Genomic DNA, 26,469 nt, shown 5'->3' with positions numbered 1-26,469 from the left:
TGAAGGTGAGGAGCCTAAGACAACACACTGAAGTTAAGCTTCCTTGGCAGTTTCCATCATTAATGGCCAATAATAAAGGCAAAAACTGACTGGCTCTATAAAGTCTGAATTAGTGAATATGTTTACAGAAATACGACTTTATTATTTTCAGTGATCATCAATTATTTGAAAAGATCTTAGCTAGAAAAACAAGTATTTCCTCGTAAAGTTACTTCAGGAATCTACCTTAAGGAATTAATGGAATTAAAAATCAGGTTACCCTATGTAAACTGCAGTTCCTGACGAGTTTTTCAATCTTCAAAGTTGATTCTCCAAAATAATGTTAACTTTCCTCTAGCAAAATCTTTTATATCCATATCTATAGATACAAAACGTATCTAAATCTATATAATTATATCTATATAGATATAAATTTACCCATACAAATATCTATATATCTATCTCTATAGAATCTTTAGAGAGAGATTATATATAAATAAATATAAATATATATATATATATATATTTTTTTTTTAAGGCACAATCTGAATTAAACATAGTCTCCCACTGTGTCTGGTACACAAAGGTGCTCCATAAATGTTGATCCTATTTCTCCTTTCCCTTTTCAAAGCGAAAAAAACAGAGCACAGTTTTTTCTCATTCCCACCCACCTCCAGCCCTGATAATAACTAACTTGTGAACACTCTTTGTACTCCAGAACATTCACCTAGAGGAGGGCAAAAGAGTCAACCTCAGACCTATTCTTAACTTGTCCCTTAATGGGCAGTTTTAGCCATCCTACAGAGTTGAGCTCTTCAACAAAGGCAGCACCTTCCATAACCTCAGCCTTCCCTAACTCTGTCCAGAAGCAAGGGCTTGGCAATCTCCACCCCGATTTGGGTAAAGTTTCCCCCAGAGCTTTTAGCGGCTCACTGTCAATCCACAGAAAACAGGTCTGTGAGTCCTTCACTTGCTCCGACAAGACAGAGTAGAGCCAAAAGGCCTAGGAAGGCCAGCACTAGGCGGAACAGTGCTCAGAGTGAACAGGAGCCACCCAGCGGGAAGACATGAACCCTCCACTTATCCCGACACCCAGAACCACCCCACAGGGGCTGCTGCATTGTAACATGCAGTACACGTGCCATCAGACAAAATCCACCTGTGAGCCAAACACAGAGAACTGACAGTTTCCATCATTTCTCTTTGGTCACCATTTGCACAAGTGAATGGGAAGTAGGGTTGGAAGATACAAAACAATAGCTAATTCGATGGTCACCGATAACTGGATTTGCGATTGCAGCCAGAGAGGCAGCTTAGAGAGACACATAAATGTACACACTCACACTCTCATCCCAACCACATTGTCCATCTCTGACTCTATTATGGCTTCTCTTTTTGCAGTGGCCTAAGCCCTGGCTGGGCAATAGGATGAAGAGTCCTTGGTTGCTATGGAAAGGTAATGTACAAATAGTTAATACACTCATGGTTAATCATGTATCAACTATTTAATATAATATATAAATATTATATATAATTTTAATATATATTTATCTATTATCATAATTATATATCACATATGCAAAATATTATATGTAGCTATATATTATATTATATTAATAGATGAACATATTTTTAAATATATAATATAAAATGTTGATATAAATATTTAATATATTAAATATTAATTTATATTTGTTATAAAATATAAATATTACAGTTCACATTATTCCCTTCCCTCACATACACATATGTAGGTAAATGAGATGTAGATAATATCATAGGGCTATAACAATCACCCAGAAGTAGGAAAAGTGCTATGAGAGACTTCTGTTAGCCTAGAATCCCAGAATCTTCATGACTGTGGTTTTCCACATGCACCCAGGAAAAAGAGGGACGACATTTATTGACACAGAAGCACGTAATCATACTTTTAAAGTGGCCAAAAAATCACTTTAACTGGTTCAGCCTCTTCATTTACCAGTGATCTAACTAAAGCCAAATAGCCAGTTAATGACATATAAAGACTAAGACTAGTGTCCCGGATGTATAAGCCTTCCTTTCCCATTTTTCCACTATCATGGTACCAGTCCTCCACCCATCCCTCCCATCCTCCACTGTCTACAAAACACAGCCAAAAGAATAATAACGATTAATCCTTTCAAGTTAGTAATTATCGAGAAGGGAAAAATGGGCTCAGGATTCTCTGGAAATGTTTCTGTCTTAGAGTCATAGAATGACAAATTGAAATCCACAACCCTTAGTTCCATAAGCTGCTCCAAAATATGACAATGTTCTGGCTGGGACATCTGTCTTCCCACTTACCACCAGGGGTCATTCAAATGCTGAGGCCAGTCTTGTGTTTTCTTTCCCTCTTACCTCTCTGTATGCTCTTTCAACACCTTTTATTCCTTTCAGTTCTTTCCACTTCCTATTCTTCCAGGTGCTTCTCCTAGTTCTCATCCATCTCCCTACCTAAATTCCTCTTCCTCTGCAGAGGGAATCAACCTCAAGCACACTCTTTTGGGATAAGCACAGCCTTGGGAAAGTCAGAACACCTGGATCCTTGTTCTCGTTATTCCAGCTCCTACCAGTGTTACCTCGAGCAAATCATTTAACTTCTTCATGGTTCCTCTAGCCATCTGTAAGCTGAGAATATTGAACTAAATTTTCTCTAAGATCCTTTCTAGTTCTAAAACATCTATAATAATTCCAAATATTTTAAGTAGTTAAGTGAAGTGGAGCACATAGAGGGAAAGGCTAAAAGTTTTCCAGCATCACCTCAAAGTCTCTTCCTAACTTCTCATAATGATAGTTGTCTCTTGGGCACTCTTCAGTCTACCCCAATTTGATTCCCAACTAACCATGACACGTCACCACATTGCTAACAAAAGTTACCAATCACCTTCTTTTTGCCAAATCCAGTAGCTACTATTTAGTCCTCATTTACTGGACTTCAAGGCAGCATTCAGCACTGTCAATCGCTAGCTCCTTATTTAAAAAGCCCTCTTCTCGGCCTCAGAGCGTTCACTCTCTTCCCGGTTTTCCTCCTACTTCTATGACTGCACCTTGTTAATCTCCAAATGTTGGCACTTGCAGAGTCCAATCCACTCCTGTTCTCACTCCATTCTTTGACCCTGGGCAGTATCATCCATTCCTATGGCTTTAAATGCTAGCTACATGCCTAGAGCTCCCAGATTTATATCTCCATCCCTGTCCTTTCTTCTTAGCTCCTGCTTGTACAGTCAACTACCGGCTTCAGAGTTCTACTTGGATATCTCACAGGTGCTTCAAATTCAATATATACAAAAGGCTAAACTCCTATCATCCCCTACCACTCTTCTTCCAATGTTCCCCATCTTACAAAATGGTGCATGATCCCCCAAATTGCTCATAGCAGAAATCCAGAAGCAGCCATCCCCATCCATATATCCACCCATCAATTCAATACATTTGTCTCCATCTTTTTTGTCCCAACTCCTGTCCAACCCAAAATCATCTCTCAGTTGAATCCTGACAACAGCCCCCACACTGCTGTCTTTGCCCTCTTGGGACACTGTCTCCACCCAGCAGCCAAAGGAATCTTTTCTAAAATACAAATTTGGTCTTATCACTTCCCTGCTTAAAACCCTTCTGCAATGTTTCCTTAGTGCACACTCAGTAAAACTGTAACATTTACCATAACATAAAAGACCTTGAACTATCTGGGTCCTATCCACCTCAGACTACTCTCTCCCTGTTCACACGGTCCAGCTACCGTAGCCTTATTTCTGTTTCTCAAATGGGCCTAAGTCTTTCTCACCTCTGGACCTTCACACATGCCGGCCTAGAATGCTTCCCTGATTCTTCACCTAGCAAATTCCTTTTCCACTTTTAGGTCTCAATTTAATGTTATTCTGTAGGACATATATTCCCTGGCCTTCCATGTAAACTCACCTACATATGTGATACATCTCTAAAATTACCATATCAACTAACCTTGTGTCCTTAAATAATGGCTGCTTTATTTGACTAAACAATAATCATGGTCCTAGTTACAATGTTACCACATTCAATGATACACATAAGCCTGGAAAAGCAACATATTAGAGGTCACACCTGCAACTGTTCTTACCATTTTGATAGGCTTAAAGAAAAAAAAAAAAGCATGGTCCATCAGTTAGTAAAATTAAGTAAGAAGAGTTAACATAAGTACTAATCAACTAATCTGTTGATTACCAGATATTAGTATTAGTTTAGTCTGACAGTGTTCTGCAGTCACAGCAACCGCTGGTGGGAAAGTGTTGTGCATAAAGATAAATTACATGCAACGATTACATGCAAGGGAGATAATACCTTAAATTTATGGGGTTAATCCTGGGGGATTTCAAATTGCTTTACTTATATTCCTAGAAAAACTAGGAGATGAGAGGTGCAAATTCTATCTCCTTGTACAAAAAAACTGAGATTCAGAAATTAAGTAACTTCTTAATGGCCTACTGGAAGTATCAAGGTATTTTTCAGGTATTATCCAAAAATTCTTAGAGCATTTCTAGTAGGTGGCTAAGGAGACAGGTTACTCACTGCACTTTGCATGAAGAAGCCATAACCACAAGATAATGATTTGCTTTGTATTATCCAGAAAGGCAGTGGCAGACCAGGAACAGAAAAAGGTCCTGAGACTACTGGTCCACCACCATGTTCTCTGAACCATAGCACAGATGGAATAAAAGTGAGTAAAAACTTGAATAATCAGATACTAATTTAATTTGCCAAACACACGTATCCATTAGATTCAATCATGAGCTTTCATTCTACCTTGAAGAAATTTTCTTTATTTTTCAGTAGGAATCAAATTTCCTGTTGAAAATTTAATAATCAATTGGGGGTTTGGTAGTAATTTAACCCATCTATAACAATATAATTCCATTCGTCTAAAGCTGATATACTGGCCAATATTACTAAAATTTAAAACCTCTTTTTATTCCCAGAAGTATTTGGCCTGGTAAAAGTTACTGAGCATTCCACCATGTAAAATAGTCAATAAAATAATATTTCATGAGGTCTAAGTAGAGTCTGTTCTTCCAAAAATCAACAGAGTATGAAGAAAGGTACACACATTGGATATAGCCCTTTGGATAGCTGCCTTCTAATTCTAACTCTATGGAAAGGTAGAAACAATTTACCAGATTTGAAAACTTTTTAGCTATTCAGAGAAATGAATTATTTAAGTCATCTATACTGCTGATTCAGTGGCTGTCACTCACCACCCTCACTACCTTCACCTTTCATCCCACCTGGCAATCAGCAGCTCCAGGATGAGTGTTGGAACCTCCCGTGAACCTATGCCATTGCAGGCTCTCACCTCAGTCACCTAAATGCAATCAGCCAAAAGAGTAAAATAAAATAAAACAAAATAAAATGAAATCGCACCAGCAAGCTCATGACAGCAACAAGAGAGCCTCAACTGATCTTTATTATATTCTTATTTTACTCACTCTCATCAGGCCCAATTCTCAGTTCTCCCAATGATTTCTAATCTTGTGGTGATAAAAAAGGGGAAATATTTAGTTCAGGTTAGATAGTATTATTTCTATACCGTTGCGTAATCTCATTTAATTGGCACCTAAATTACATAATGGCCAGTAGGAAGCAGAATTATTCTAGTCTATGTGGTAGACAGGGGGAAATGCATTTCTATATGCATGTTTAAATACATATACACATACTAGACTCTTGAATCCTTCTCACTGGCAGAAAAACACTACACTCTTGAATCCGTTTTCCAAATGAAGCAACGTTGCCGGCTTTATTATACAATGGACAAGCATTTGTATTTTACGCAGTATACAATTATGGTAATATCCCTCTTCTTGGAAAAAAAAGACAATTTAACAAATTAAGGATAATGTGTATCAGAGCAGTCTAACTGTGAAAATTAGATTTCATACTCAGAGCTTAAAGGATGAGAATGAGTCCAAAGGGAAACAGAGAGTAGGCCTTGGGAAATTTCACTGGATCATTCTGGCTTTAGTTTTCCAATATAAGAAGCAGTAGGTAAGCATGATTAGGAAGGCAAAGGACAGATGAAGGGAGAAATGAATTAAGCAAGTAAACAATATTTATGCCAGTTATAATTTTCAGAAAAGAAGATAATAACCAAAGAAAATTATTGGTGAGGCTGTATCCATCAGAAAGAAAAACAACAGAGAGTGGTGGAGTATAAAACATGCCTGTTCCTAACGCCAGGTACAGCAGCAATTGCTGTTAGAAGTTCTTAAGAGTTCTAAGGTGAATGACATGCTCCATTGTTTCCATTTTACAAAGAGAAAAACCTATAATCTAAGCTGTAAGTTGCTTCCTTCACCTATGCAATGATTTGACGATAGAGCAAGTTTTAAATTTTTATTCTCAAACTGATACTTAGCCACTCTGCTTTGACAACACACGAAAAAAATAAACAATAGAGACTCCTCAAAATAAATATCAAACAACATGTCTCACTAATATTACCAGATAAAAAAGTTTCTAGGCCGGGCGCGGTGGCTCAGGCCTGTAATCCCAGCACTCTGGGAGGCCGAGACGGGCGGATCACAAGGTCAGGAGATCGAGACCATCCTGGCGAACACGGTGAAACCCCGTCTCTACTAAAAAATACAAAAAACTAGCCGGGCGAGGTGGCGGGCGCCTGTAGTCCCAGCTACTCGGGAGGCTGAGGCAGGAGAATGGCGTAAACCTGGGAGGCGGAACTTGTAGTGAGCCGAGTTCGTGCCACTGCACTCCAGCCTGGGCGACAGAGCAAAGACTCCGTCTCAAAAAAAAAAAAAAAAAAAAAAAAGTTTCTAAAAAGAAGCTCAATCTATAGACAAAACTGCTGTAAATGTACTATTTCAGAATTTCTGGATCCTTGCCAAACGCAATGCAAGTACCAAGTGCAATTTGCTATGGCTTAATTGCCATCAAAGAACACCAACACCTAGGATAGGAAATGGCTTCAAGAGGGCTTTAGCCCATACTATACTACCAGGGAATTCTCTACAGTTGGAAAATTCCCAGAAGTTTCAGATTCTAGTTTCAAAAACACGGAACTATCACCAGCCTTCCTTGAAGTGAAAGAAATCTATATATAAATATTTAACTTCCCTGACACAGCAAGAGGTGTCAGGCAGCTACAGAGCTAAGTGCTGCATACTTGAGGACCTCTGGCCAGCGTTCAGCTGAGGCCATGAGGAGAAAGGAGCAGGGAGTTGGGAAAGGTCTGCATGGGCTCAACCTTTTCTGGGAAACCTATGTTGCTATTCAAGTACCAACTTTTAAAAACCTCACTGCATTTCTTTAAAGCAGTCCAATGTGTGGATACATTGTTTCTTTTAAGAAGGCTTTTCCTTTAGCAGTATTTGCCCAAGAGTTTCCTCTGTACACACTGTTTTCTGAGCAATTAGAGTGAACAGCAGAGAAGAGGTCAGCAAAATGCAACCGGACACTTATATCCAGTGCTCAGAATAGCCCCAGTCCCAACTTGGCCCCTCCCTTCCCATCCGATAGGTTTTCATTCACTCCTTCTCGGCAATTACGTTTTATACCATTATAATTATTTAAAAATGTCTACCAGGCCCCACTTTTTTTTAGAAAAAAATACTACCTTCTCCAATCCACATGAGTAGATCATCATAATATCCTCTAGCAAGAAATAGGCTTAAGTCATGATTTCATGTCTGTAAAATGTTGAGGTCTTGACTTCCAAAAAGACAAAAGCCTCCATTTCATCATTTTAGTCTATCTCTTCAAAAAATATACTAGAAGAATGAAAAAGTTTGATAAAGCAGAGGTGTTTAGGCCCTTCTTTTTCTTATCAGTATAAATATATAAATGATATGTCAATGATCTTTGCAAAATCAAACAGGAGTAATACCAAGGATAAGATGAGAGGCTATATCATTTCATTTGAATAAGAGAACTAAGATAACCAAACTTCTTTTTTCTTTTTCTTTTCTCTTTTCTTTTTTTGAGGCAGGGTCTCACTCTGTCACCCGAGCTGGAGCGCAGTGGCACAATCACAGTTCACTGTAGCCTTGATCTCCTGGGCTCAAACGATTCTCCCACCTCAACCTCCTGAGTAGCTGGAACAACAGGCATGCACCACCACACCCAGCTATTTTTTTTATTATAATTTTTCTGTAGAGATGGAGTTTCACCATGGGGTTTCACCATGTTTTCCGGGATGTTCTTGAACTCCTGCCCTCAAGTGATCCTCCCACCTTGGCCTCCCAAAGTGCAAGGATTATAGGCATGACCACAACGTCAAGCCTTGACAACCAAATTTCTAACAAATTTTTTTGAAAAATATGTAAAAGGATTATACAAAGTGATTCTACATATACTTTATTTAGTTTATGTTATACATTTATTTATTAATTCTTTCTTTTAACAAATAATTAGTGAATATCTACCCTGTCCCAGACCCTGACATATTTTTTTTACTTTTCCTGAAAACGATCCTCCTGTAAATTCCATGCATTTTCAACTACACTCCCTCTTAATGTCCTTCACTAGACATGTGAATTTGTAGAATTATTCTTCCATTGGGACAGATGGGTGCACACTTCCCACTGCATTAAGTTTTGAATGGAAGAGGAAAACCAGCACAATATAGCATAATAGTTTTAGGAGAGTACAGACCAAGCCTCAAAAATGGAGACACGTTTCAGCCAATACTGTGTTACTGCATTTTATATTTTCTGAGTTGTTGGTTGAACTTGATGTTAAGAAGAGGCCCCTCCTCATGAGGTCAGAGTTGCCAAGGCCTGCTGGGAGTTACCTAGCCTTGCAGAGCCAAAGCCTTATCTCAAAGGATAAGGTGGAGTTTGCTCTTTTCCCCTATTGCAAAATATGAGACTATTAAGTAATCTGTTTATATCATACAGATCCAAAATCCTGGCTGACTTTTTTAAGAATAAAACATCCATAGGATTTTCTTCTGCTTGGAAAAAGCTACCTGGGACTGACTCTTCCTATCTCAACCCTCATTCACCCTATGTAATTAGCAATTTCCCCCGTCTGTGTTTGAAACGAAAAGCGAGTGGTTGCTCCTCGTGGTCAGCACTTCTGGATCATTCTGGTAACGTTAATTTGTCATCCACAGACCAATTCTGTGAAAGCGCGGAAGGGCCTGGGTGGGAGCTGGGGCATGGTGATAAATAAATAAATATGAATATCTGAAATACTGACATTTTAAAATAAGTTTATCCACAGTAACCACTCTCCTCCAAAAAAATGTTAACTTTACAAAACCATGCATAGTACAAGGTAACCAGTGGAAGAGCAGATTTAAAGGCTTCTATTTCTTTTAAAGATTAAAACTGGCACTTGGTTTCATTTTGAAAGAGTATCTCTTTAAGCCATTAACACATGAAGAAAATTATGTGACAATGAGGTTTAGGTCTTTAAATATAAGCCACATAGATAAATTCATTATTTAAACAGATGACTCCTCTTCTGACTCACTCCATGCTTAGTGAGTTTTGCAGTTCATGGTTTTCTATTAAGTTTTTAGAATGTGGATTAAGTGTCATGCCACCCACTGAGAGTAAAGTTGAACAAGGTGAACTGAGGGTGTGGTTTGAAGTCTCTCTCCTCAGAACCACAGCATTCAAAGGAACTAAGAGAGAGTATCTGGCTCTTCTTGCCTTCAGGCTGAGCTGAATCCAATCACCCCAAATTAGGGGGCCCTAAGCATTTTTAAAGCATGAATATTTTAAAGTAACAAGAACCATCAGACCTTAGTTACTTTAATAATCACTTATTGGGAATACATCTTATTTATGCAGATAACTGTAAAAAACAAAGTTTTATTTTAAGTTGACTTTGCCAAGAATGTTTACAAACATTGTAAACTTCTATGTTTATCCTAGAAGCAAGAGAAATAACTACTTGTATAAAAGGAAATATAAATAATAATATAAAGGTAAAGTGTTCCAGCTCCTTGTCTTTTGAATTCTGACCCTTAAAACTGGGGCATTCACCTCTGCCATAAATGTGCCAGGAAGCTACTTTAGAACAGAGATAACAGTTTGCTTTTCTTCAAATACTCTCTTCTCTAAGCAATTAAAAATATGAGATGGACTCATATTCTTGGGAAAAAAACATTCCCCTCAAAATATGAATACTTCTTAGAGGTCTTGACATAGGCCATCTGTTTCTTCATTCTCAACCACTGGAAGCATGGATGTGCCATAAAACCCCTGTCCATTTCAACTATTTTATACTATCACCTAGAGCTACTATAAAATCTAAGACCTCCCACCCCCACCAATAAAGCAAGGTGAAAAAGAGGGAAGGTCAATTGGGAGAACAACAAATTATAAATGAACAATTTTGTTCATTTCTAATGAACAGTTACAATAATTTCAAGGCTAGTATTGTAAGACAGTCAGCACTGTAGAAAGTTACCCACAAAACAATCCATAAGCAATCTTCCTACGGGGCTCAGGACTCCGCAACAGGCAACTAACTATCTGAGCATGTCTTGAAAGAAATGTAGTCAGCTCAGGTGTCAATCAATGTGAAAGACAGTCACTAAAATAGAGGTCTTATAAGAACAGGAAAATACATAAATCCATTCGGGAGGTTTAATCATCACAAAACCAAAACATTTCTTGAATTTTACAGATGTGTTCCTACCACCTTCGGTTGTCTTTCTGTTTCTTCTTAAAGAAACCTGGCTGCAGATTTGTGTGCTACTCATTTATGTTGTTGTCTTAACTTTGTGTTTGAAAATCAAGGGAAATACTTCAGGAAATGCACTTCTTAGTCAAAACCTTAAGAAACAGTATACAATATCCTATTGCAGTAGAGTACTGTCAATCCTACAGACCTTACAAACTCAAGAAGTGATTTACATCTCTTGTGAACCTAGCAAGAACATTATTCTCAAAAGAAAACACACTCACACAGTATATGTCACTCCCAAGCTTTTTCTACTTCAATTGTCTTAAAACTATAGGCTATTTGCTCAAAGCTACATTATTTCTTATATCCATATGCTAAAACTTTAATACTTATATCCCCTCTTTGACACTGGGACAGTGACAGAGTCACTAAAATGATGATTTAACATCATGGGTTCCAAGAATCTTAAGACAAAAGTTTTACTATTTTGCTTTCACCAGCTTGACATTTTCCCACAGCATGTTGTAAAAATGCAAGGAACCCATAAAACAATATGAAAGAAAATACTGTAGTTTCCGTTTTCCTAAGAAACTTAGGCATCAAATTCGTATTAGTCAGTCTCAAGAGCATAAATGCGGGAAGTTGAGGTGGGGGTGGAGGCGCCAATCCTCTAACACCACATGGGCAGAAGAAACTTACTAAAGAAACTTGAGAAACAACATAATAGCCACACTATTCAAACTGTTCCAAGTGGCACAGAAGAATCACTTGCCCCGTACCTGGTGTTCAGTCTGCTTGAAGAATCACTCCAGAACATACAATACTGACTCTCTTTTTCCCAAGCCCACCACCCTCTGGTTCAAGTTTGGGGTTGGCACTAAATGCTTACCACATGGCACCGGTCAGGCCAGAATCTCCAAAACACAGATGAATTGTCTCTCAGGTGACTTTAAAGGGTGGGATTGATCACATGATTCACCTGCAAGTTTCATTTAACTTTGAGTACTGCCTAGAATCCTGATTTTTTAAAAATCTCATTATAAATATTAATAATAACATATATCTGTGATGCCTTCATATAATTATTTTAATAAATATTAATTCAGCTTTGCCTTCCATCAAATAAATAGCATTATTCCCACTTACTGATAAGTCAGGAGACAGGAAAAGGGAATGCCTGCTGAAAGTATTATAGCACCAGATAAAACATAACTCTTCTTTAGTTTTTAACAGGCACTAGGAAATATCAACAAAAGAGATCCTTGAAGTTTTTTTAAGTAAAAAATGCTTGTCCATCTTTTCCTAACTGAAACTCATCCATGATTACCACTCTTAACATTTTCAGCTTAAACCCATTTTTCCTGCAACAATGGTATCATTATCCTTCTGTAATATCTACATCTTTACACTACAAGGTACAAGAAAGAATATTAAAGATGCTGCTGAATAGATTTATATAAATCTAGCAGCTTTCTTGAATTAGTCATTGGAAGGTGGTTAGTATTATATGGTAAAATGTTTATTTTTGATAAAGAGGCGCAGCTAACATAGGCACTTACTTTAAAATAAGACTTTTTTAAAACCAGGCAAGACCCATATTCAATCAGATTCTGATGGTCCAATGAAGTTCTTAAAATTACTTTCTGTGTTGAAGCAAAATGTAGAGATTGATGAAACTCTATAGAAAAGGTTTGGTGTTTCATTTTAAAAATCTAAGATCTATGAAATTCATGAATGTTATTATCTATAGAGACATATGTATGTCAACAGACACTTTCCCAGACCCGTAAAGCTCACCTTCTACTTCTTCTTCATCACACACATGCTTGAGGAAGGAAGCCCCTCTGTCCAGGACAGCTTCATCCTCCATCCTATAGTAATAAAAAAGAAAAAAAGAATGCTCAGACTTCTCCTGGAGCGAGCCACTTGGAGCAGCCCAGCTTCTGGGCAGGTTAACCTGCAAGCTGTTGTTCATGTTAGCAGGGCAGAGTCACTCTTCTTCTGGTGTCTGCTACTGCTTCACGCAGCTCCTCTCATCTGGTGCTTGAGAATATGCCGGTCCCACATAGCTTCAGTTCTAACCTTGAGAGGGCACCCACATAGGTAAGAGAAAATAATCCCAATCCTGTAGGCAGGATGTTGGGGGCTCTCTCCTCGAGGGTTTTAAATTTTTTTAAAAAAAGGATGAAAGCAAAAAAAAAAAAAAAAAATACCAAGAGAGGAAGTTTGGTGTGTCTGGAGTGCTCGTGATGATCGTTTGTGGAAATCCAGCTTCAGTGCTTAGCTCTTTAAACACCCACTGCATAAAATGTATACCCTCACACACACACACATGCACACCCACCCACACGCAGAGAGCGACAGGGAGTTAGGCTAGTGCACAGTGGGAGCCTAGCTTCCAGCCAGCCTCTTAATACCAGCACAGCCCAGTATTCTCTGTTGAGTGGCAAGCTTTGAGTCACATGTTGGCCTTACGGAAATCTGACATCTGAGGATTATCCAGCAACCCGGCTTCGGCAATACACACAGATACATGCCACCCATTCATTCATTTTCCACATTCTTATCACACATCTTTCTCTGTGTATATCTGCCCTGTTAACTCTTCCCTGAAGGGCACAAAGTTCTTCATTTTGTAACCACATTATGCTGTCCTCCTGTCTCCTTACATAATAGGATCTACTCTGCAATTTCATATGCTAAATAAGACCTCAGAATCCATCCAAGGAATGACAGCGTTTTTAGGGCCTCCCGATGCCAAACATGCTTCTAGTTTATAGAATGAGTTAAGGTTTATTTCCATACTCTGCAGCTCCTTTTCATTGCATTAACTTTGATATACAGAATTCCATGAGCTCTATTTATAGTGAAAGCAGAAAGAAATCCTGAATTGCTCAAATGCTGCTTGTGTAGTACCAGTCTAGAAACAAAGAACTTTCTCTGGGGACAGCTGCTCTATGTCATACCGTACATGAGCCCTGCCAGAGAACCAAATGTTCATTCTGTATTCTATTCATCCAATTATATGCTCAGGCATTGAATATCGTAGGTCTGTTTTCCATATTGTCTGTATAACTTATTCTTGTGCTTCAGATATTTGTTATAATCTATGCGGATGTGCATTGAATTCATATTTTTGTCCTTACTATTTTAGAAGCATATTCATCTCACGAAGCAACCATCATAACATAAAGAGTCAGGAATTTGGTATTAGGTAGTCCCCGGTTTAAGAAATCTAGCTCATCACTTAATAGGTGTGCTACCTGGAGAAAAGTTTTTAGCTTTTTTGAGCCTCAGTTTTTCCATCTATAAAACTGGGGTAATAATATCAACCTTGCCTTGATTCAACACAATAATATTAACCTTGCATTGAAGGCTTTGAGAGTCGAATTAGGTAACACACGTAAAAGCACACAGTGCAGAACTTAGCACATACTACATGTTTAATTACTGTAAGTTTCCTTCCTTTCTGTTTCCTTCCTTTTCACCCTGGCAATCTGTACATCATTTTCCTTCTCTATACTCAAACTAAAAATAGAAATCTGAACGCAAGCAGGATATGGGTTGGCCATCAAGATTTTAGTGGAAAAGAAAATTCCTTGAAGATTTGAGGCCGGGCATGATCATGGCTCACACCTGTAATCCCAGCACCTGTAATCCCTCGGGAGGCCAAGGGAGGCAGATCACTTGAGGTCAGGAGTTAGACACCAACCTGGCTAACATGGTGAAACTCCGTCCCCACTAAAAATACAAAAATTAGCCGGGCACAGTGGCACACGCCTGTAATCCCAGCTACTCGGGAGACTGAGGCAGGAGAATAACTTGAATCCAGGAAGCAGAGGTTGCAGCGAGCCGAGATCGCGCTACTGCACTCCAGCCTGGGCAAAAGAGTGAGACTCCATCTCAAAAAAAAAAAAAAAAAAAAAAAAAGACTTAAGAAGTCAAGTCATTTACCAACTTCTCTAAGCCTCTGGTTCCCATGAAAATTAAATGATATAGTATATTCACTGATTCAGTAAATATTTATTTAGTGCCTGCTATGTTCCTCATACTCTTCAGAGAGAGGGAAATATATCTGTGAATCAGAGAGACAAAGTTCCCAACCAATTAATAGTGAATAGATGAACAAAGTAATCTCAGATAGCATTAAGTACTTTGTGGAAAATAAAATGAGGCAGGGACTGCTTGGCATAGGGTGGTTCACATGAGGCTTCTGGATGACAACTGAGCAGAGACAAAAATGACAGGAAGGAATCAGTACTGTGAATATTTGCAGGTAATGTGTTCCAAGCAAAGGGAACAGCAAGTGCAAAGGCTCTAAGGTGAAGACAAGTTTAGGATGTTCCAGGAACAGAAACAAAGTTAGTACAGCTGGACAGGGCCTAAAGGTCAACTTTAGGAGATGATACTGATTGGGGCCACAAAACCAGGGTAAGGAGTCAGAATTTTAGGTGTTATGGGAGCCACTGAAGAGTTTTAAAATGGAAAGTGACTTGATTGTTTTTCATTTTTAAAAGATCACCCTGAAAATGGACAGTAAGGGGACAAGAGAAATTAAGAAATCATCGCAGTAGCCAGGGGAAGGCTACGGGAGAAACAAGTTATTGGGGAACAAATCAAGAGTTCTATTTAGCCACTTTAAGAATAAGATGCTTATTACACATGAAAAAGGAGCCATTGGGCACACAAGTAGATGTCTGAGTCTGCAGCTCAGAGGCTCAGGATTAGAGATAAAAATTAGGAAATCAATGAATAAAGCTGGTACCTGAAGCTATTACTAGACGAGATCATCCAGGAAGAAAATGTAAAAATCAAGGATTGGACCGAAGACCAAGTGCTGAGGCATGCCAACCTTTACCATCAGAGCAGAGGAACAAAAACAGTCAATGAGGTAAGAGGAAATCCAGGCAAGAGTGATGTCAAGGAAGTGACAAAAGGAGGACAGCACTGCTACCCAGGGGCTGAGAAAGATGGAAAGAGAGGTGTAAAAAGCACTTTAGTCATGATCACCAATATCTTCTGATTGCCAAATACAATTTTTACATACCACACACAGTAGCAGACACAGAGGAGGCATTCAATAGTTCTCTTTTCTCTTTCCTGCATTCATTCATTCAGTCAATATTTACTGGATACTACTACTGTGCTCCAGGCACAAGCCAAGGCACTAGAGTTACAGTGAGCAAGACAAACAAGGTGCCTAATGCAATCACATCCACCTTCTCAAAGATTACCCTTAGCAATCCAGGCAAATAAGTTCAAAAGGCAAGAACCCATCCATTATACATTTGTAGACACAGATAAGGATGACAGTTTAATGAGGAAATTTTCTTAAAAGACCTCAGAAGCACAACAAAATCCTGAAGCCCTGTGCTACTGCACGTACATTAATAGTGCCAGCTCCCCTTTAGAAAACAGAGTGGTTTAGCTGACATTAACCCTTTCCAGTCCTATCAGAACTAATCCTTTCCAGCCTATAGAGTCCAACACAATTTCATGTGGAACATCATTTCTGCACCTCACCATAAATCAAACTGATCCTAAAGTCTTTTGTTGTCTTTTTTCAAATTTCTTAACTAAAATGTTTAGCCTTTGTGCCTCAGCCATTCCCAGAATTGCATGCAACAACCAAAGAAGTAAAAGAAGAAAAGCTGACACAGTTGCTCAGCCTGCTTTGAGTGGGAGGACTGCTTGAGGCCAGGAGTTCCAGACCAGTCTGGGCAACATAGCAAGACCCATCTCTGAAATTTTGTTTTCAAATTAGCTAGGTGCAGTGTTGTGCACCTGTAGTCCCAGCTACTTGGGAGACTGAGGTGGGAGGACTGCTTGAGCCCAGAAGTTCAAGGCTTCAGTGAGCTATGAGTAGGGCACTGCATTCCAGCCTGGGTAACGCAGTGAATTCCCATCTCTAAAAGAAAAAAGAGAAACAGAAAGAAAGAAAATGAAAAGCAGCAACAACTGGAGGGGATAATAGAATAGTTCAGAAAAACCCTCTTCCTAGGCTAAGAAAACCATCCAGCCTAACTGAGGCACTGTCACTACGTTCCATCTGAGTTAGAGAGTGAGAATAATGATTGGTGCATTCCTTGGCTCTTTGATGCATATTTCACATTCCCTCCAAGACTATACATAGCAAGTAATTAGAAACTTCGTTCTTTCTGACAGACAATGCAGAGCATCTCAAAGCAGCCTCTTCCCTGCAGGAAGAAAAAAGGCATGAGTGAAGCAAACGGAAAATATAAAACCTGCACACCCACAGCGGCCTTTCCCCACAGCCGCCCTCAGTCCTCCTTAGAAGTAAGTCCAGCCTGGTGCACCTAGGCTTCTGCACAAAATACAGGAATTCAGCACATTTTCTTCATCTTTACACTACAAATGTCAATTATTTGGGCTTGTGTCCCTCCTCACCGCAAATCCTCTCAGCAGTTGCTTGCTATTATTAGTAAGACAGAGATATCTTTTAAAATAACCATCTGACCCAACTAGTTCCTCCTTCTATCAATAGGAAGAAATTAACTTATCCAGTCCTTAATCAGGCCCTCAAACCCATTCTTAAAAGTTCCTTTCACACACCCTGCATTCGCTGAAAACAAAGAAGGGAAGAGCATGCTTCTAAAAAGCTCCCGAGTTGCTCACATCACCAGCATGAGGCAAAGTTCAGAATAGATTTGGAAGCTTCTCACCAGCATCACGGGGATAAGGGTCACACCAGTCAGTATAAAATCCACTCAGGGCCAATAATGCCTTCCCTCAGCCAGGCCTCTGACTGTACAAGTTATACCCTTTCTACGGAAGTCCACACCCAAAGCAAGGTTTTTCTTATTCTCCGTTATTCTGGGACACCAAAATGATTTAACTGTAACACATGTCAAATCTACTGCCAAATGGACCGGCTTTCACCAGCCGGTCCTAATCACTGAGCAGGCTCGTAAGGGTGACTTAAGCCCAGCATGAGAAACATCTGTGCAAAACTGTCAGCCATTGGGTCTTGAGCACCCATCTACATTCCACCCCTCTAAGTTCCCACCCCCAGAGCCCATGCCAACTGCCAACGTGCTCACCAGCTAGTCCACACAGCGCAAGCAGCTGCCACTCAGCCAGTCAGCACGTGGCAGACCGCCAGCACACAAGTTTCAGAATGCAAGCCTGCCCCGTCACAGTGCTGCTAAAGGTTGAAGGTCTTCGAGTGTGCTAGCCTTTAGATTCGCCTCACTTGCCCTCCCACCTCCCTTCTCCCATCCCTCCCCTGTTACGCCTCCCGCTGTAGCATTTCACTTGTCTCTATAGTAACAGCATCTGGTTTCAGGGTTAAAACTTTATACAGCACATTTCTCCTCCTAGCCTAAGCTTTTGCCAAAGGATGCAGCAGCAAAAAGCCTGCTGCTTTACCGTGGAGCCACCTGTTTCCCTGCCACCCCAGGATTGCAGCTACTTTGTAAACTGTAGGATGAAAGCGACTGCAGTACTGAGCCCAGGGGAGGCAAAACAGAGCCTCCAACCTTGGCACACTAGCTGGTGTGTAGAGGATCCACTCCGGGGCTTGTATACCCAATCCCAGAGCTAGCCCGCTCTCTTCCACAGTCTGCTCTGCACTTAACGATGCTGCACATGGATCAAGTTCATAGCAGGGCTTTTTGATTGCATCCCAAAAGGCACCGGGGATGGCACCCTAGAGAGCAGCAGGGCACCTAGTTTAATATCACTGTTTCTCTCCATGCATACAGCATGAAGTTTATTAGCTAATCTTGTATTTCAACTCATCCCACTTTATCCTCACCAGCTTGGTCTGTTTACGATATCCGGTGAACCCCATAATCTCTTACTTCACACAGCTTTCCCATGCATAGCCAATGTTTAAACAGTTCTTTACACACATGCCCACACGCACACCAAAGTGACGCACACAGGGGAGTGACAAATGCTAGCAAGTGAAGAGTTTTATTATTAGCCATTTTTGCCATGAAAACTAAGTGTATACAAAGGCCTTTACTTGAGGACTGCAGTCTCAGAGTTCAAAAGCAGCTGTCCCTGTTACTTGGCTAATCTTGGATCAGATGAAAGATAAAAATCAGCATTTCCCAGGTCTTTTTCAGGAGCTATACAGAATATAACAATCAGTACCGACATCTAAAATTATACACTCATACACGTATATCTGAGTTCTGTTCCCTATTCAAATCATGTTTAAGAAGTGGGGGACTATTTCCATTATAAACCATTTGCAAACGTGATTTTTTTTTCATGATTCTAAATTTCACAGCATTTTATTGGTGTTTTTGTTGCTTTGTAAAATCTGCCATGTGCATTTTCAACATACACATGATGAACAAGACACAATTCTCTAAGCCACAGGCGACAGGGAAGAGCAATCTCAGCGGCTGCAAAGTGCACTGCCATCTTTTGGCAACATGTGTTCACTACAGGGAACCGAAGGGCAAGAAAAAGCTGCAACCATTCCCTTTAAAACTTCACAGGGGCTCTAAGAAGGCCTTTCATTCCCACAGGAAGTAAGACAGAACACAGTTGCTGACTTAACTGTGCAGACAGCTGGAGCTCTGGACATCCACACTGGGGGAAAGGGACATCGGTGCAGCAAAACTCACAAGCATGACTGATGGCAGTGATGACTCCCAGAGATCAGCCGGCAACAAAGCGAAGTAAATCTCCTTCCCAGAGCTCAGGAGCACCCTAATCAGCCTGGAAATTTACACGGGCCCAGGGCCAGAGGGAAATAGGTGAGAGCCCCACACAAAATCAGACTGAGAACTGGATAAAAGGTGAAAATGCAACCCAGAGCAGGATCACGGCAAATCCAATTCTGGATTTATGAACTGTATTAAAAGTTCATTTGTACTCCTGGGCACTTATCCCAGAGAAATAAAAACTTACGTTCACCCAAAAACCTGTACATGAATGTTTACAGCAGCTTTAAGTATAGTAGAAAACTCCAGAATTAATCCACATGTCTTTCAACAGGAGAGTGGTTAAACTATGGTACATCCATACCATGGAATACTGCTTAGCAAGAAACATGAACAAACTATTGATATACACGACAAATTGAATGAATCTCCAGGGGGTTATGCTGAGTGAGAAAAGCTCATCCCAAAAGGTTACAAACTATATTATACAATGTATATGGAGTGACCAAATTTTAGAAATGAAGGACAGATTTTGAAGGACAGATTCATGTTTGCCAGGGGTTAAAGATGGAGGTATTTATTGTTAACAAGGGCAACACAAGGGACCCCTGTGGTTGGCTCTATTCAGTATCTTATCTGTGGATCAACACAGGTGATAAAATTGTATAGAACTTAATACAGACAGAGAAGAGAGAAATTTGTACACGTAAAACAGGAAATGTGAATAAAGTTTGGAGAATTGTATCACTGCCAATAACCTGGTTATGATATTATACTACCGTTTTGTAAAATGTTAACCTTAGGAAAAACTGGCAAACTGGAGCTTTTCTGCACCAGTAACCTCTCTGTATAATTTCTCAAATATGCATTTGAATCTACAATTATCTCAATAAAATTTTCAATTTAAAAAAGCTCATTTGTAACTCTGTTTTTTAATTTCCCCTAGAAGCATTATTCTACACGGCGGTCAGGTCCACCAACACAGACGCAGAATCAGGCAAAAATGAATACAAAATCCCAGATGCACACTTTGCTAAGTGTGTAAGCTTAGAAAGTTAACTAACCTCTCTCACTTCAATGTCTTTTAAAATGGGCTTATACCACTTCAGAAGTTAGTTTAGGGAATTAAATAATTTCCTAAATAAATCCAACCAGTTTTAGTTAAATCAAATATAAAGTTCATAGGGCCCAGAGAATAGAGTATTAATACTCCTGCAGACCCAGAGGTCATGATTCTGTCTCATGAGCAAATGCACGGGATTTTTGACTGGGTAGACTACAGATAAACTGTCCCTCAAACTACTAGGATCAAACTCTCCCTTTCCATCTTCTCCATGCTAGCGTTAGGTCTCCTAAACTCTGTCTTCAGATTGTTGATTGATTTCTGAAAGGCTGGAGCAGGCTCAGCAACAAAGGACAAGAAAATAACTGATAGGAGGATGGAGACAGAGACTCTGGGGTGAGAAAAGGCTCAGAGGCCAGGGGAGGTGACCAATGAAGAGAGAAAGTGCTTGTGGGGAGGGTACGAAGTGCTGAAAGGAGGACTTCGTTCATGACTCCTCAGGATATTCCCTGACTTAGCCTGCACTCACACTCACATGCTCCTTAATATTTTTAATGGACTATCTCATGTGCTTCCACAAAGACCCTGTGCTGCTTCTGACCAGAGTTCCGTTGTAGAATAGAGTAGTCTCCTTCCTATGTCAGAAACAAAGTACTTTGTCCTTCCAACATGTTCTCAGAGGTTTTACTGTTACGGACAGGAAAAAGAAGCTCCCTTCTAAACTCTTTTAGCGTTCAATCACCCTTCTTCAAGGCTTCTTGTGTGAAAATCACAAAGGTCCTAAGACAGGAATCAGGCCAGATGAAATGGCTGGGCCCCTCCATATGAGACACCAGCACAGAGGACGGCAACCCGCATGTTCGTCCTCTGTCCCCTCCTCCACACCACCATCAGCTCTTCAACCAAGAGCCAGACCCAAACCAGCAGAGTAAGGAAAGAAGAGCAAAGGGAGGAAGGGATGATACCCCACAGGGCAGTCACGGGAAAGGGAATATCTATAGCTGAAAACCCACCCTGCAAGGCAGCTTTTAGTCAAGGGATGCCCCAACATGCTCAGGTTTGACGTGAGTGTAGGATGGCTGGATTCCCATCTGCCTTCTCACCAGTGCTTTTTCACAGGCCTCCCTGGATCTGCACTCATTCCCCTCTAATGCATCCATTTATAAAACGCACTTTGGTATCTCTCCTTTTAAAGAGCCTTCAGTGGTTCTTCGTTACATGGAAGAGAAATCCAACTTGCTTAACATGAAACGTAAGCTCAGGTCCTAACATCCCCACGCCATACACCCTGAACCTTCTGCCACACCTTCGTGTACATGCTATTTCCTCTAATTAAAATATCATCTTAGTTAACCCATTCTTCAAAACCCAACTTAAGATCCAACCTCTCCAGAAGCCTCTCTACATTCTCAGACATACCCTTCCCTGAGCAGAGCTATGCTCCTTCCTCTGTTCTCCATTGGCTTCCTGAATGTGCCTGCTTCCCATATAGCACGTTACAATGCATTGTAATTATAACTTATCATCACTCAACTGTACTTGAGCATGTCATGGCTCTTGTCCCCACCATATTATGAGCTCTTTCAGAGCAAATACTGTCTTTCTAAAGTTTTTCTACCTCTAGTGTCAAGCATAGTCACTATACATAGTTAGTAGACTACGTGTAGTGTAGTTAGTAACTATGTGTGGTGACTATTAATCAATCAATTAATCAATTGATTCACTGACTATGAATCAATCAATTAATCAGTCAATCAACCAGTTAGAAATAGGCACAGTGAAGGCACATACATGTTTGGTATTAAGTGGATCTCTAAGTCTAAAGGCCCTGAATGTGTATTTCAAACAACATAAACCCCATAAACAAGCAAATTTCCAATTCCTTAGCCTGTTATTCAACTGAAGAAGCAGTGATGTGTTCCAAAGAAAGGGGGGAAAATGGCTATGCTATACTCCCTGAAGAGTGTTATGTTTATGGTTGAATTAAGGGATTTTTCAAGGATATTTTTAACTATATAATTTTCTCTTTATAGACCAACATTAGAAATTAACCCTCCACACAGACTATACCAATACTCTCACATGTGGAGGCCAAATTAAATTCAAATGGGAATTTCCCTTGTCTGCTAAAAAAAAAAAAAAAAAAATTAAGAGGTACCTGGACCTGCCACATATTTGGTTCTAAATAAAAATTTGTTTCATGAACAGAAGAATGAATGAACTTAAAAATAAATCACACCATACACTACTTTAAATACCCAGAAGCAAAGCCTGATACAGTGGCATACACCTAAAATCCCAGCTCCTAGGAAGGTTGAGGTGGGAAGACTGCTTGAGCCCAGGAGCTTTGAGGCTGTAGTGCGTCACAATCATGCCTGTGAATATCCACTGCACTCCAGCCTCAGCAATATAGTGAGATCTATTTCTAGAAAAACTAATAAATGCCCAGAAGCAGCATGAAAGTTATAAGAAAGTTCAATTTTGCTCATCAGGCCTGCAACTGAACAAATAAAACTGCAATGTGTTTAGGTAAATCTATAAATAAGCTAGATAGCAGTTACCTGCAAATAAAACTGGGATTCAAAAGGTCAATATAAACCTTAAGCTCTAGAAATTTTAGCTTAAGTTTACATTTATACACAGTCAACGATAAATTATTTGTAGTAATTAGTATGGCAATAGCACAGATAACTAAAATCCTCAGTTAATTCATATTCATTGTAGTCTGCAACTTTCACACATTTACTGTGGATTTCACAGTGATCTCAGATCAGATGCAGATTTGGCAGGCAGATGGGGACTCAGGAGCAGGAGTTTTTTCCAGGACCCAGGGCTGGGAGTCAGCTCCATGGCACCTGATCAGGTACAGTCCCTGACCTACCCACCTCTGACACACAGAACTGACACTGGAGAAGATGCCTTCTGAAATGGGTTTATGCCAACCTTCCTACCTCTACCCAACGTGGCAACCACAGTGTTCACATCTCCCATCCTGAACTACCACCTGGTTGGCAGGTATGAGGCTCCTGAAATTTTATTAAGTTCTTGTTACATGTCAATCAGTGTGCTAAGCAACATACATGCATAATTTCCTTCTGGATGCCATCTTATTTTATCTGACTCAGTAACAGGGCAGAACTGAAGGTTCTAGTAAAGGATGTCAATACCTATAACAATGTAGGAACTGAGATTAGGGACTTTCATTATCTATTAATTTTTTTTTCTTTTTTTTTTTTTTTGAAACAGAGTCTTGCTCTGTTGCTCAGGCTGGAGTGCAGTGGTGCAATCTCAGCTCACTGCAACCTCCACCTCCCAGGTTCAAGCAATTCTCCTGCCTCAGCCTCCCAAGTAGCTGGGATTATAGGCACGCACCACCACGCTCAGCTAACTTTTGCATTTTTAGTAGAGATGGGGTTTCACCATGTTGGCCAGGCTGGTCTCCAACTCCTGACCTCAGGTGATCCACCCACCTAGGCCTCCCAAAGTGCTGGGGTTACAGGGGTGAGCCATCACACCCGGCCCATTATCTATTAATTTTTTAAGTCACATTTTAAATACGTACTGCTTGCCAACTACCAAGCTGAATACTTTGTGATGATGATTTGATTCAATCTTCATAACAATGCCATGAGGTAGGGACTCTTCACACACCCACTTTAAAGTTCTAATTTTGAAGATAAATAACTTGCCCAAAATCACACAGTACATGTGATGAGAAGACCACGCATGCAGACTAATTTAGCAGTCCACAATTTTAACCACTCTACTATACTCTTTCATAATTAACTAATCAATGCCCACCAAGGATTATCTTCAAGAATATTTTTCGTAATGCTGAACTTACATATATTCCTTCTTATAATTTCAAATTACATCACTTACCTCTTTCTCCACTTCAGTGTGCCTACTGGCCAAATATTAGAGCATCCTGTAACAATCAGCCCCAAATTAATATCTTTATTTTTATTTAGCAAACACTTAGGTAGTGCTTACTATATCCTAGTTACTATTGTAATTGCTTTACAGATATTATTAATTCATTTAATACAACAATCCAATGAGGTTTGCACTGTTTTTATCACCATTATCTCTGAAACACAGACAGATTAAGTCACATGCCCAAAAAAATCACACAGCTATAACTGTTGATGTCAGGATTCAAACCCAGGAGGACTGGCTCCAAAATCTGTTCTCTTACCCACTCAATGTCAAGTTGCCTCTTTTTAGCCAGTTTGACTGATCTGTTAAAACTCTCCAAATATCTTGGGGAGTCTTGAACCCTGGCAGTTGAGGAACAAGAGCGGGAGGAGGAAGTCAGGACCAAGACCTACAGTGGGTCAGTGTTCGCAGGACTAGGTTGTGGATGAGATGGGGCTGTGAGGATTCAGGCTCTTGGGAAGGGACTGAGAGGATCCGGCTCAGAGAAGCAGCAGCTGTGGGGACCCTGGCTCCAGACAGGACTTAGGGAACGGGGATGGATTGGAGTTCTCCAGTATCTGAGGGAAGTCGGTCTGGGAGGAACACGATTGTGAGGATCTGCACTCCTAAGAGGAGAGGACTGGAAAGGAATGAGGTATGAAGACACGGGCTCCGCAGAGGTAAAAGTCGAGCAGTGAGGACCCAGGCTCCTAAGTGGCAGAAGAGGGACAGTGAAGACCCGGGCTCCTAAGGATTCAGAAATGGGACCACGAAGACTCAGGTTCCTGAGGGGCAGAAGCAGACTGAGAAAACCTGAGTTTTGGAAGGGAACAGAAGCGGGCAGTGAAGATGGACTTCTGTGGGAATGGGATCTGGGCTTTGAGAATCCAAGTTCCTGAGTCTCGGAACAGGGCTGTGAAGACCCGAGCTCCTAAAAGCGTTGGATCTAAGGGACCATGGATGTGAGATCACCCTACCAAGGAAAGGGAAAGGGCAGCCTACTTGGCTTTGGGCAGGCTTTTCTTGTGTTGGATACTCAATCTAGGAGGCCCACATGCAAGCATCTTCATTTTCTGCTTTATTCTTGGGAATCAGATGTAAAGTTAAAAATAGTTTGAACTCAGTTATATACTTGATAAGTTCTTTAAATCCCATTCCACTCAACCCTGATTGAGCACAGAGCTCAGCATCTCAAATAAAAGAATGTCAGTGCAAAACAAAAACAAAAATAAAAACTCTAGGAACCTGGGATCACAAATATTAGACCCTTAGTGAAAGAGTAGAAACACTCAATAATTAAAGAGTATACAGACCCTTGACATTCATGAACATCCCCTCCCCAGGCCCATTTTGCAAATTCCCCAATTCACAAGTACCACACAGCATCTAATTTCCATTTGCCAGCTCAGTCTGGGCTCACCACTTGGCCACATGTTTCTCCACCAAAGCACAAACCCACTACATGGTATAACCTGCTAGGGCTGCTAGCAAAGAGCTGAAATCACAACTGTTAAATTCACACATGCCAAGGAACTACTATATCAAAAGCCAGAAGAGTGCATCACTCACCACATGGGCTGCACTACTAAGCAGAAAAACAACTTTTATCTCATAAACTTTATGAGCACAGTTCACTATTACAAGAACATTGAAGACATTTCTCTAGTCTGTGTTCCCTTATTAAAATGTCTCTTTCCACAATGCTGTTCAAAGTTTATCCTTCATTTTCCCCAAGAAATCTCTCTGTGTACACTTGTGATCTAATTTTCCAAAGTTTAACTCATTTACTCATTCATTTCTTCAATTTATTGAGGGTCTGCTATGACCAGGCATTATTCTAGGCACTAAGGATAAACCCATGGTGGGAAATAGACAATACACAAAATTTAAAAATCAACTGCACAACGTGTTAAAAGTTGATACTGCAATGGAAAAATGTAAGCAAGGAAGAGATTTGGGGAATGCTGGTTAAACTGGAGAGTAGCGCAGTTTTAAACAGGTAGTTAAGAAAGGCCTCAACGAGTGATAGTTGAGTAAAGATTGAAAAGGATAAGATAGTGAGACTTGCAGTTATGTTGAGAGAACAGCAAATGCAAAGGCCTTGAGGCAGGAAATAGCCTGGAAGATTACTGGAATATCAAGGAGGCCAGTAGCTGGTGCAGAGTAAGCCAGGAGGGCTGGAGATAAAATCAGAGAGATGAAGGTAAAGGAGAGGCAGGCTGC

The 26,469-nt window shown here is 40.2% G+C and overlaps 1 protein-coding gene across 2 annotated transcripts in view; it reads right to left on the bottom strand.

Moving 5' to 3' along the window:
* The window catches only part of SLC4A4 (solute carrier family 4 member 4), a 390,757-nt gene that overhangs the window by 324,827 nt on the left and 39,461 nt on the right, over window positions 1-26,469 (bottom strand). For both annotated transcript variants that reach the window (XM_007998838.3, XM_007998839.3), the window contains exon 2: window positions 12,421-12,494. In XM_007998838.3, the coding sequence (XP_007997029.3) occupies window positions 12,421-12,493 (73 nt within the window). In that variant the 5' untranslated portion in view covers window position 12,494. The remainder of the gene's footprint in view (window positions 1-12,420; window positions 12,495-26,469) is intronic.

This window comes from Chlorocebus sabaeus, chromosome 7 (assembly GCF_047675955.1).
Source record: "Chlorocebus sabaeus isolate Y175 chromosome 7, mChlSab1.0.hap1, whole genome shotgun sequence".
In the NCBI taxonomy this organism is placed as follows: domain Eukaryota; kingdom Metazoa; phylum Chordata; class Mammalia; order Primates; family Cercopithecidae; genus Chlorocebus; species Chlorocebus sabaeus.
This window is presented reverse-complemented; position numbering and strand designations above follow the sequence as displayed.